We start from the raw sequence: 14,294 nt of genomic DNA on the forward strand, positions 1-14,294 counted from the left end.
AGAGATATAAATCCCGTATGGAGGTGTTAATGATATATTGCTGAATAATTAAGTAAGGGAAGATATTGAAAACATCATGAAAACATAAAACATGGATTTCAGCAACATATTTGGAGAAACGTTGGCAGTTTCAGTCTCTGATACCAAATAAATGACGATGATCTGTCAGGATGGTTTATTTACTATCTCTATCTCAATTATAACAAGCCAGGAGTTTTTTTTTTAACAACACTCTTCGTGAAGGGAAGGAAAATCGCCGTAGAATTTTCCCGCACTTCTGATATTCTTTCACACTGTCACAAAATATTACTGCTATTCAATGAATGAATTACCATTACAGTATTTCACTGTTGGAAATGTAATGAAATAAAAATAAACTATATTTAAAACAGACACACACACACAATTGAAACACAAACAAATAAACGAAAATGAATGAAAATATTCAGAATTATATGTGCTTTTTTTTCTTTTTTAATTAAATTCAATTCTAAGAAAGGTTTCGTGGATGACGGATTCGCACATGATTTTTAAAGTAAGTGAATAAGAGTTATCGAACATTACGATTATTTCATTGTCTATTTCTCTGCTTTTCCACAATTTTCAAATAAAATGGTGATTTATAACCAGACATGCAAGAATATAACAATTAGTACCTACATATGTAGGGCGTTTTGACTTCAAACAGCGCAATATCTGTTTTTGTATTATTTCGTTTATTAGTAAAACCTCTCCCCGTAAACTTCCTTTTCCGGTATATCCTCCATGAACACGGCCGTATTGTAAATATAGGCCGAAAAATCTGTCTTGATCAAGACATAGGAAACGTTATCAAGTAAAAATGGGAGAGCAGATGACTCTGAGAGGGACCCTTCAGGGTCACGGAGGATGGGTAACCCAAATTGCCACGACTCCCCAATATCCAGACATGGTTTTGTCGGCATCTCGAGGTATATATCGTCGTGTCACAACTATATTATTTGTATAAACGCAAGAGATGCATCAATTAATGTTAAAAAGAGCGACCTTGTAGAGATGTAGGACCTGTATTCATCTGGTTTTTTTTTTTCAAATTGGGGTAAGCGCTTAAAATGACAGTACAGTCAACCATAATAGCTAGGCAAGCAAGCCATGACAGCTAGGATTTTATACTATGATCAATATAAAAATACAGTTAGAGTTCAGAATTTATTGAAAGTATAAGCACTGATCTCAGTCACCCCAATATACTGAAAAATCCCTTTGCAATATGGATATAAATGCATGCAACTTATTGCAAGTACTATTCAGTTCGAATTTCCTCGACAACTTGCAGCTTTCATAATGAATAGAATAGCCTAAATGTGTCTTTGGGACAAGCCCTCACCACAGTTAGAATAAATCCCTTATACTTGCAATGTAACAATTATTTTTCTATATTGACAACACTCGGAACAAATTCTATTGTTAAACCGGGTCCATAGGACAGTATCATTTTAATGAGAGAACATTCTATCTCCTTCCATACTTCATATCAGTGTTCACATACAAATCATAATGCTTAAATTGTAGACAAAACCCTTATCATGTGGAAGCTTACCAGAGATGATGCAAATTATGGGCTTCCACTTCGTTGCTTGAAAGGACATGGTCACTTCGTGTCTGATGTTGTTATGTCATCAGATGGTCAATTTGCCTTATCTGGATCATGGGATAAAACTTTGAGATTGTGGGACTTGAGTGCGTAAGTAATTGTGTTTGATGAAAAAAAACCTGATGTTTGCTTTAATGCACAGATACTAGCTGCAATAACGTAGCCCTCTCCGATTTTTTTTTTTTTTTTTTTGGAGAGGGCTACAACTCCTTAGGATCTCCATAATGGTGCAAGTGAGGGAGTGATTAACTACCGCACAGATTTCGGCTCAAACTATCAGTAAGTTGGTAATTTATTAACATATCTTACCTGAACTCATAAAATGTAGTTATGCAAGACATAAATTGATCCAAAAATATACAGAACAATCCGTATATCGGTTATTTTTCGTGTATGTCAACATCACAACTTGAATTTATTTGCCTTGTTTACTGACCTTGATCGATTTTATTTTGGGACATCCAATGAGAATTTGAGATCTAAGGGAGCGGATCGTTAAGGATTTCCCTAACTTTAAGCATTAATATTCACTGTTTATGAAAAAATATCATATGGAATGTTTTTATTTATCGATGTTTAGTGATATACACAAACATTTATCAAGACCGACATTTACTTTATCAAGTGATTCTAAATTTCAAGCGCAAGTCTCTGTACATCACGCGAGAACTGTCATGGCTTCTGAGGAGAACGACTGGTAAACACACAGATTTATTTTACTTGGTTTCCGCGTATAAAGGGCTATGATGTTGATAGTGAATAAAAATTACGTCTCATTGGAAGTAAGTTGAATGCAAAAACAAGTTATTTTGCCTGCAGTCGCCCGTATCTAAAAAATATATTTGCACCATTACGGAGATGCAGTGGAATTGTAACCCTCTCCTGAAAATATCAGATTAAAAAAAGTCGGAGAGGGCTACATTATTGCAGCTATTATGATACATGACAAACATCTGATTAAATGTATTGATTCCATATTACACATACTTAATTTCAGGGGAACTACTACCCGACTTTTCTGTGATCATGAGAAAGATGTGATGAGTGTTGCTTTCTCTGCTGATAACAGACAGATTGTGTCAGGATCCAGGGATAAATCCATCAAATTGTGGAACACTCTTGGAGTTTGTAAATACACAATTCAGGTAAGCTTCACTAGCTATGTACCTAAATATTATATAGATTACAACCCTCACAGTATATGATTTTTCACAAAGTTCTATGTATCCATGAAATAAATGTAACAAAATTCCTTTTTCAAGATTTGGTATATTACTTTCTCATTGATATTGTATTTCAGGATGAGGGTCACACAGATTGGGCATCATGTGTCAGATTTTCACCAAACACAGCCAATCCAATCATCGTGTCATGTGGATGGGATAAAATGGTCAAGGTATGTGTAAAGAAGAAATAATACACATCTCTTTTGTCTAAAAAAATGAAAATGGAAGATATCTACAGGTCCCAAGCTTGTTTACATTTTTGTGTATAATTGTTCTCCATTTATTGAATTCAATTAAATTTTGTCTACTTTAGGTGTGGAACTTGACCAACTGCAAACTAAAGACAAACCACATTGGACACACCGGTTACCTGAATTGTGTGACAGTGTCTCCTGATGGCTCACTCTGTGCTTCTGGTGGCAAGGCAAGCTTCAATATATGGATTATTTTTATGCCCTGCCATGAATATGGCCGGGGCATATAGTGTTTGTCATGTTCTTCTTTTGTCCTTCCATCCTTCTTCCGTCCTTCTGTCATTTTTGATGAGCTAAACACTAATTATGTAATACATTTTGTAATGTAAATCATATATGGTACCAATTTTGATGCCCCAGATGCGCATTTTGACAAATTATGTTTCTTCAGTGGAGCTCTTTTCTTAAATTTCAGTGTTTTCCCCAGAAAATTTTCAATGCATGGGGGGAATTTTGCTGAATTCACGGCGCATGGCGTGTCTTGTTGAGTTACTTGTGCATGTATCTGAATTTATATTTAAATGAAAAATACAAATTCATTCATTTATATTTTTTTTTAATTTAAACGATATATTTTGAATATATTGTCAATTTAACTTTTAAAAAAGCTAAACAATTGAGTTCTCTTTTATAAAAATAGATCTAATCACAAAAAATTGTTCTATTTTATTTTCCTCTAAAGCCACAGTCTTTTTATCATGTTTATGCCTGTTTTCTACAAACTGAATAGACCTCCCCCCTTTTTTTATTTACTACATTTTTTTTTCTTTTGGATGTCCCTACTTTTACAGTCATTTTTAAACAAAAAGGGTGCACATTGTGTAGCACAATTGCTTACATGTAAATATTGTGACAACATATTTAGTACATTGGTGTCTGATTTTTTTTTTATTCAACGTAAGCTGTTGAATGTAGGTCAAGCATGTGCGCTTGAACGAAATATTTGCCCATAGTTCATAGAGTAAATTAACAATGATAATATTTATTGGACATGTTTATTTTAAGCATATTTATTTTAAAAAATGGCTTTAAAATTATGTGTTTAACTAATGAACCATTTTTTATGTCGGAACATCACTGCTATTTATAGAATGACCCGTGGATGTTGGAAAAACCCACATGTGCATATAACAAGTGTATTACTTTCACTGTGTGTATTATCTGACAGCATTAATAAATTTTTCATGCTTATAAATATTTTTAATCAAATAAAAGCTTAATACTTAGTAACGTATTAGTAAATTGCAATAAACATAAATAGAAACTATTGCATCATACCACGTACCGCGATTCGCATCGAATTCACCACAGGTGCGCAACATGTGTACAGTACATGTTGTGATTCTAGTGATTTGAATTGTTTTATTGAAAGATTAATAACTGATAACAATTTCAAAGTATATCTTCTTCTTAAAATAGTCTACCTTTAATAATTCATGCATAGCGGGAAGCATAGCGGCAATGTGTGATGCATGGCGGGGGATCGTGAATGCATGGCGGTACCTCCATGCAAAAACGGTCTGGGGAAAACACTGAATTTGTGTTTAGCTCAGTTTTAAAGCAAACACACTTATAATAAATCACGCTTACAGGTAAGGCTTAAAAAAAATTATGTTTGTTTCCTGTAACATTAAAAAAAAAATCAAGAGTAGGTCGGTCGGGATTTTTTATGCCCCCGGATCGAAAGATCTCGGGGGTATATTGTTTTTGCCCTGTCTGTTTGTCCGTTTGTCTGTCTGTCTGTTGTCAACTTTAACCTTGCCCATAAGTTTTGATTGGTTGGACCTATGACTTTCATATTTCACATGTGTATTCCTTGTGACAAGACCTTTCTTTGGGTACCATCATATTTGACCTTGACCTTGGAGTTTGACCCGCTTTTGCAAAATTTTATGAGACTTTAACCTTGGCTATAACTTCTGAACAGTTGGTGCTTCGGGTTTCAAACTTCACATGTGGATTCCTTGTGACAAGACCTTCTTCTGGATATCAACCTCTTTGACCCTTTGACCTTGACCTAGGAGTTTGATCTACTTTTGAAAAACTTTAACCTTGGCCACAACTTTTGAATGGTTGGAGCTAGGGCTTTTATACTTCACATATGTAATCCTTGTGAGAAGATCTTTTTTTTGGATACCAACCACTTTGACCTTTTGACCTTGACCTAAGAGTTTGGCCTACTTTTGAAAAACTTTAACATTGGCCATAACTTTTGAATGGTTGATGCTAGGGCTTTCATAGTTCACATATGTAATCCTTGTGACATCACCTTCCTTTGGATACCAACCACTTTGACCCTTTGACCTTGACATAGGAGTTTGACCTACTTTTGAAAAACTTTAACCTTGGCCATAACTTTTGAATGGTTGGTGCTAGGGCTTTCATAGTTCACATATGTAATCCTTGTGACAAGATCTTCCTTTGGATACCAACCACTTTGACCCTTTGACCTTGACATAGGAGTTTGACCTACTTTCGAAAAACTTTAACCTTGGTCTAAACTTTTGAATGGTTGATGCTAGGGCTTTCATACTTCACATATGTAATCCTTGTGACAAGACCTTCCTTTGGATACCAACAACTTTGACCTTGACCTTGATGTTTACTTACTTTTAAAAAACTTTAACCTTCGCCATAACTTTTGAACAGTTGCAGCTAGGGCTTTTAAATTTCACAAAATTTCACAGGTATATTCCTCAAGACAAAACCTTTCTTTGGATACCAACAACTTTGACCTTGACTTTGACGTTTTACTTACTTTTAAAAAACTTTAACCTTTGCCATAAGCTGCCATCCGGGGGCATCAGTGTTTCACAAACACATCTTGTTTTTTTTTTTTTTAAATGAATAATGGGCTCAAACATCCAGACTGAATTAACCAGATGTTATATTTACAGCGGACACACAACATGTCTGCCTAGCGGCAGAAAATGAACTTCAAAAAGTTGGGGGGGGGGGGGGGGAATGCTTGATGTTACAGTAATGATTACTCTATATTTAAGGTAAATGTTGACTATAGTTGACAAATTTTATATCTTAAATAAAGCTACAATTAATATTTTTTTTGTATAAATGGAATCAGCTGATTGATCAAATGCAGATTTGGCAAAAAAAAATCTGCCCGGGGGTAATTTGAATTGGTCGGTCGGGTTACAGGAAACAAACATAATTTTTTTAGGCCTTAGTGATTTTCATTCCCTGTAGTTTTAAAACTTATGAACCCATGGATATAACAAATTAAGTTTATAATGCATCAAAATTGTCCATCACTGGAATTTCCCTATAAGATTCTTTACTTTATGCGGACTCTTACACTTTTTCAAGACAAATAATACTTAGGTCTTTTGCCATCTCTTCCGAAAAGCAGGGTCAAACACTTTCATATCCTGGCTGCACTTTAATGTTTTTTTTTTTAGCTCACATGAGCCGAAGGCTGAAGTGAGCTTATATGAACAAAATTTGTCCATTGTCTATTGTCCTTGTCGTCATCATTGTTATTGTCCTAAACTTTTCAAATTTTCATCTTCTTCTCCAGAACCACTGGGCCAATTTCAAATAAACTTGACAGAAAGTATCCTTGCGAAAAGGAGATTCAATTTTGTCCAAATGAAGGGCCACATGCTCTCCCAAGGGAAGATAATTAAAGAACAGTGAAAATTGTGTAATCAAAAAATTTTCTTCTCGAGAACCACTGGGCCAGAAAAGATGAGACTTATGTGAAAGCTTTTTGAGGCAGTGTATATTCAAATTTATGTAAATCATGACCCCCTGAGGTAGGGTGAGGCCACTTTGGGTGATAAAATTTTTACAAAGGAATACTTAGGAACAATCTTTAAAATTCTTCTTTTAAAGAACAACAAAGTCATGATTAGTCATATATTTATATGAAATCATCCTCAGGTAGTGTAAATTTAAGTTTGTTCAAATCATGGACTCCTTGGAGGCAGGGTGGGGCTACTATGGAGGATCAAAGTTTTTTATAGGAATACATAGGAAAAATCTTTGAAATTTTTCGTCTGAAGAGCAGCAAAGCTATTGTTTGTTATATTTATACTGAAGCATTTTCAGGTAGTGTAGATTCTAATTTGTTCAAATCATCACCCCCAGGGGTAGGATGGGGGCCACAATGGCCAATCAAAGTTTTACATAAGAATGTATAGTAAAAATCTTTGAAAGTCTTCTTTATTAGAACAGCAAAGCCATAATTATTCATATATGTGGGTACAGTCCACTAATTGTTTTCCCATAGGCGGCAATGTTAGCGTTTCTTCACATAGCAGTGTCCCTAATTTTCGTTCAGCAGTGAGTGACCCGTCAAATCAAAGCACATCAAGTTGTCTTTCCTTGGTTAAAATCTCGAGGTGGCATGTCAGATTTGTTTTCCGGCAAAATGCGTCTGTCTGCATTAACCTCTGAAAATGAAAGTGAAAGTAGGGGAATTTCAGACTTCTCACTAGTGTTATAATACATAAAATAATTCTGCTGATCTTATTGATAAATTACATCTGCCAAGCTTTTTTGCAAGGGAACATACTCCTTATCAACAAGTATGAGGCTCAGTTTAATACATTATCACATTTTTTTTTATTCAGGTCTGCAAATTAAGGACCTTGTAATTTTTTCTGCACTACTTTCTTCCCCTTCCGATTCTAAAAAAATTAGAGGTATGTACCCATGTATGGAAGCTTCCTCAGATTCAAGTTTGTTCAAATCATGACTCATTGGTGGGGCTGTGGGCAGGGAGGGGCCACAATATATTATCTTAATTTTACATATGAATATATTGGGAAGAAAATTGCTGACAAAGAACAGAAGGGCCATAGATACTTGGGTGAGTATTGTGGCCCATGGGCCTCATGTTTTTCATTTAAAATACAATAGCTGCATAAATAAAACACCATTCTACTAATTCTACCAAAACAGGATGGACAGGCAATGTTATGGGATCTAAATGAAGGCAAGCACCTGTACACATTGGATGGAGGGGATGTTCTCAATTCTCTGTGCTTCAGCCCCAACAGATACTGGCTCTGTGCTGCTACTGGACCCAGCATCAAAATCTGGGTAGGTGTAATGTTTTTTTAGACGAGGTATTTATATTGCTGTAATGTTGTGTGTATGTGGTGCAAACTTGCGTATCATCTGTCCGATTTAAGCAGTGTTAGAAATACTCAAGAATCATGTTCACTTTATTTGATGTATAATTCTTAGCAGGAGCTGTACAATGTGATGAACATCACATTTACCTGAATCATGTGGTTTAATTGCAGCAATCTAGTGTACAGCTCTATCAGATGTACAAATGATGCTAGAACTGACCATTTACATGGTAGTAAATACCTAGTATTGTGATTACCCATTGTGTAGGAACTCTTTCATATTAATGAACTTCTACACACTAAAGCAAAATGTATTTTGGACAGCTAGAAAATAATTTTGTTATATCAGAGTTTGTTATAAACACAAAATTTTACGAAGAATTGTGAAAATTTTGCTGGGGATTCAAAAAACTTCACTATATCTGTAAATTCGCTATATCCATATTTGTTCTAAACAAGTTTTACTTTAGAAGGTTCATGAGACACATTAAGGGGGTTTGAGAAAATGATATAACAATGGGCACATATAAGGGATAGATCAACTCTGATCATTCTGACAAAATCAAAAACTTTCTTGGATTATGTACTGGTAGCAGTATTTGTTAACTTTAGAATTTTGTACCCAAAAATCTCACAAGATTTGCCCTATATCAGACTTCCATTAAAGAGTGCACTCAAGGGAATTTAAATATTAATTGGAGGTCAGCAAGACCAGATTCCTTCATTATACATTCATTTTAAACTTGTCATACAGGGCATTGAGGTGAAGGTAACACAGTTTTTCTTACGAATATATGTTTGCAAAAGCTTCCTTTAATTCATAATATTAGTATTTTGAAATTATATGCCCATGTATTTCTGCCATAAATGTGTTTAAAATTGGTTGTTTAAAGAGGAAATTTTCGAGTTTGACCTCCAAGATGGTGGCCAAGGGAGATAACTCGGAGGGAAAATATGTCATACGAAAACTATCTACTGTTAATTTTCTTCCTCTATTGACATACTGTTTTCTTAAATTATAAATTTACTAGTGCTGTGCAATATTATACAATTATTGCTATTTTTGAGGTCAGTACGATGATATAGACACTAAGGAGTACAATATTCACTGAGCCTGCAGGGCAAGGTGAATATTTTACTTTGAAGGTGGCTGAATCATGATATTGACTGTAAAAACAGCAATAATTATTATATTATATGATTCAAAGATTAAATGATAATAAGCAATCCATGCCATCTTACTTGTTTACATTTGCGTAAATTGTGAATTTTATGCCATCCAACAACAAATTGATTACATAGTGAACGTGCATTAATTCTTTGATAATTCTTTGATCTGCTTCTGGGTATTAAGTAAGCAAACTAAATGTTAAGTTATGATGAGCAAGTGTGTGTCTTTCGAAATTGTAAATTTCATGGCCTCTGGTTTAAAAGTGAACCCAATTTAATCGTGGCAAAGTTGTTACATGATACTCAGGTGACCTATAAGGCCTGTGGGCCTCTTGTAAAAATTTTATGACTAAACCCCCCCCTTTTAAGAAAAATATGTGGATCCATCATTGGTGTGACATAATGTGTATTTGCAGTGTAAGACCTTACTTTAAGCACGTTCTGATTAACATAATTTATGAACCAATAAAGTGATTTTGTAATTAAAACTAACCAAAGATTTTTCTTGGCATCAATGATTATAAAGTGACATGATTGATGAATCTTGATAGAAATGTCCTGCAATTCTGAGATGCCAGAGTCTCATAAAAACAAGATCGTCTCAAATGTTTTTCACCATGACATTTTAGAGAGTTTGCAATGTAAGAGTAATACTGACTACTCAGGCTAGAAGGAACAGAATTACTAAATTACTGTATGTGTACTTAAAAAAGCGGGCGTCATATTTTAGCGGCTTTGGCGCTGACAACACTGCGCTAATTCATGAATACCGTTAATAGATCAATTATGAATAGAATACATAGTGCGGACTTGTGTAGCACTAATTCATAATTACGAAACCACTCAATACAAGGTGACTGCGCTAAATTTTGAATACGTGAATTTGAGTTCACGTACAGTAGTTTAATTTGATTCCATTTTTTGGTCACCTGAGTTGCTCAGATGACCTATTGCTATCAGGTTTTGTCTATTGTTGTGGGTTGTGTGTTAACATTTGAACATTTTTCTGGAACAGCTGAACCAATTTCAACCAATTTTTGCATAGAACATCTTTGAGTGAAGGTGAAAAAAAATTGTGAATTTCATGGTCCCAGCCCCCCCCCCCCCCCCCCCCCCCCCCCCTTCGGGCATTGGAAGATGGGGCTAAAACCATCAAATTTAGTGCCATCTTTAAAAATCTTCTTTACTTCTGGACATTAAGCTGATTTAAGCAGTCAAACTGTTGGCATGACTGTAATAAGCATTTTTCTCTCTCCTTGTATATAAAGCAAATAAACTAGGTGGATGGTTATGATGATCAAGGGTGCCTCTCTCAAGATTGTGAAATTTTTGTCCCCAAGGTTAGGAGTTCTGTGGAAAGGGGGGGGGGTCTCTATTGAATTTGTAGTGAAAGAGCATTATTTTCGAAAATCTTCTCCGCTCATGTGTATTAAGCAAACAAACCAATAATATAGTTATGATGAGCAAGGGTTCCTCTTCCAAAATTTTGACTTCTATGGCTCCTGGGACAGGGATTCTAGTGTTAGGGCATGTCTCTAATGATTATGTAGTAAAAAATGCATTATTTCTTTGAAAATCATCTTCTCTGTTCCTATGTATTTAGCAGATAATCTAAGGGCATACATGGTTATGATGATTGAGAGTTCCTCTTCAAGGATGGATGGGGCTCTATTGATTATATAGTGAAAGTACATTATTTCTTTGAGAATCGGTATAAAACAAACAAACCACCGGTGTTATTGTGGGACTCTGTTGATAATATAGTGAAAATGCATTATTTCTCTGAAAATCTTCTTTGCTTCCGGGTATTTAGCAGATAAACTTGAGAGCATGGTTTTAATGAGCAAGAGTTTTTTTTCCAAAATTGTGAAATTTTAAGGCTTCTGGGTTAGGAGTTTTAGTGTTAGGGTGAGTCTTTATTGATGATATTAGTGAAAGTGCATTTTTTTTTTTGACAATTTTCTCTGCTCATGGGTTTGTAACAAACATACAAAGTGCATGGTTATGGTGAGCAAGGGTGCCTCTTCCAAAATCATAAATTTCTTGGCCCCTGGGTCAGGGTCTCTGGTGTTTGGGTGGGGTTATGTTGAATTTATTGTGAAAATGCATTATTTCATTGAAAATTTCCTTCATCTTTAAAAAAAATCTTGAGAACCACCACACCGGAAAGATGAAACAGCTCTATTGCCTAATGTCAGTCTAATTCATCATAACAAGTCTGATGGGGATGGTACTTGTTATGATGAATGAAATGAAATTGACATTAGGTATTAGAGCTCTCATTGATATAAGTTGTAAATGTGTATGATGCATTGTATTCCAGTTTCTTTTTATTGACAATCTTACATTGATTATTGATTGTTTTCAGTGGTGACCAATACTGAGTTGACAATAAGGGATAAGGGTCTCTATGTACAAATGTATACATTTCTTGAATTAAACATTTGAAGTATGGCATCGATGATGAAAAAGACATGTTTGATGAAGTTTGATAACAAAGTCCTCCAATTCTGAGGTGCCTAATGTACCAAATATAATTTTCAGTGTAATGCTTTTAAAATCCATTTCCATGATTGGAATTTCCAATTTACATGGATGAGGTTGAGGAAAGCTTTTAGGCTATCTTTTTAGGGTAAAAATTTTGAGTAAGGTGGTTCTTGATGAACTGTTTGCTAATTATGTGCATCTGCACCATTAAGGGATCACACAGAGAATTTGTAAATATCAGGATGATAAAAAAAACAGAGAATGGCCACATGGCATCAAGCCCTGTTTTGGTCAAATGATACTTAGAAATCAAGTTCTTTTATTTATGTTGTGCTACGGGGAGAAAATGCCCATCCATATTATTGCCATGCTTACATGTATTAGTTATTGAGTTCTAATGAAATTAATCAAATAAAATGAAACAGCAATTCCTATTAACATATTCTTATGGCAATACACACACACTTACATACAGAATTTAATTTTGAGAACTATGCTATGAGGCTTTTGTTGTCAAATTTATGATATGCATCATCTATCAGTTTATTATCTTTAAAGCACTAGCAGTTTATTTTCAGTATTTAGCAGACTATGTGGAGAAGGGGTCTGTGTTCATATTGTAATACAAATAAAATATTTGAGAACAAAATAACAAATTATCAAATTGATATGAATATAAGAATTAAATTTGCTTACATTGACACCCTTTGGACCCATTGAGGTAATGTATTTTACATATGAGTAAATATCAAGAAGGGACTGTTTGATGACGGATAGTTTGCTTAGTGATTCTTTGTTGGCTGTAAAGTGCCAGAAATTGAATTTGACAAATGGCATCAATGATTACAAAGAGACATGACTGATAAATTCTGATAGAAATGTCCTGCAATTCTGAGGTGCCTGAATGTTGCTCTTTAAGATATGAGTGAAATATTAACCACTGTATTGTTCTGTGTGTAGCATGTAATTGAAGTCCTGTTGTGGAGAGGGCTTATATAGGCTATGCCTGCTGCCCAATCCATTTATGTTTCAGTACATAATAAAATATGTTCAAATCAAATCATGTAATTGAAGTTCTGGGTTCACATAGTTATGGAGAGGTTCAGTTATGGCATTGATTCCAGATTGGATCATTGGAGTGTTTTGGTGTTGACCAGTGTATGTGTATACTAGAAGTACAATTAGATTGCATGGTAAAAACTTAAGCACTATATATTTACATTTTAAATATAAGAATACTGGGAATTGAGGGCTCCAAGGTGGAATATTGAATACCATAGCAAAAAGTTGCAATTAAGTTATTTCAGTTTATGATGAAGTATAGAATAGGGAATGTCTATCCAATGATTATCATAATGACATGTATTAGCTATTGAGACTAATGAAAATAATCACAAGAAATGAGGATGACATACCCTAACAGTTATTAAATTGTGTATGTATCACAGATTTCCATATTGTTACAGTTAATACAATAAAACCTTGTTATCTTGAACTCAGTGGGTCTGAGAAAAAAACTTAAGATATCCGATAGTTTAAGATACTGAGGTTAAAAATACATCAAGAAATGGGCTTTCAACGCACTTTGTCTTGAGATATTGACATTTGAAATACCAAAGTTCAAATGTACATTGAATGAGAAATCTTGTGGATAAAATGCTGCAGTGAAAATTGATATAATAGTCGTTAATATTGTTTTCAGGATTTGGAAGGAAAGATAGTTGTAGATGAACTGAGACAGGAGGTACTCTCCACCAACTCCAAAGCACAGGCTCCACAGTGTATATCCCTTGCCTGGTCTGCTGATGGACAGACTCTGTTTGCTGGTTACACCGACAACCTAATCCGTGTCTGGCAAGTTTCCATGGCAGCCAGATAAACTGCCAAATGAATCTAGTGCTAAAACTGAGGACATTTTAAAGAGGAGTTGTGGCTCTGAAAAAAATGTGAATAAAATCTCACAGTTCAGATAGTGTTCATGTGTTTTTGCTACAGTATCAGAAGCATGCTTCCTTCATGTCTGTAATGACATAAACAGTACAAGTTTATGTAACATAGGAGTAGTCAACATAGGAGTAGTCAATACTTGAGAATGAAAACAGTGGAAAAACTGATGTAAATTCACAAAGAATTTTTTATAGGTCAGAAATAAGTTTTCAAATCATTTATGGTATTTTTTAGCATCCCAGGATTCAATATCTTTACCACATTGATCATTGTAGGGCTTCAGTGAGTTTGGAATGTTCCAGAAACCTGTTGTAGGTCACCCATTTAGTAGCAATATGGAATTATGATGGAGCTTAGTATTGCAATACTAGTAGGTCAACACACATAAACTAGATTTTCAAATTCAAAAGATCAAAACCAGTGGATGACCCGGTCATGTTTAAAACATATCCTGATTTCCTAGAGTATGTTTAGAAGA

General features: G+C 34.7%; 1 protein-coding gene across 1 annotated transcript; it reads left to right on the forward strand.

Moving 5' to 3' along the window:
* The first annotated feature begins 734 nt into the window (after positions 1 to 734).
* Positions 735 to 13,837, forward strand: LOC133204814 (small ribosomal subunit protein RACK1). Its single transcript, XM_061340563.1, has 7 exons — positions 735 to 950; positions 1,552 to 1,723; positions 2,631 to 2,778; positions 2,934 to 3,029; positions 3,173 to 3,283; positions 8,037 to 8,177; positions 13,572 to 13,837. Exons 1-7 carry the CDS (start codon positions 842 to 844, stop codon positions 13,746 to 13,748), a joined length of 954 nt encoding a protein of 317 aa, XP_061196547.1. The 5' UTR covers positions 735 to 841; the 3' UTR covers positions 13,749 to 13,837.
* The last annotated feature ends 457 nt before the right edge of the window (positions 13,838 to 14,294 follow it).

Source organism: Saccostrea echinata, unplaced genomic scaffold, assembly GCF_033153115.1.
Source record: "Saccostrea echinata isolate AGI-Se365-2 ecotype Australia unplaced genomic scaffold, CSIRO_AGI_Sech_v1 ptg000002l, whole genome shotgun sequence".
Taxonomy (NCBI): Eukaryota; Metazoa; Mollusca; class Bivalvia; order Ostreida; family Ostreidae; genus Saccostrea; species Saccostrea echinata.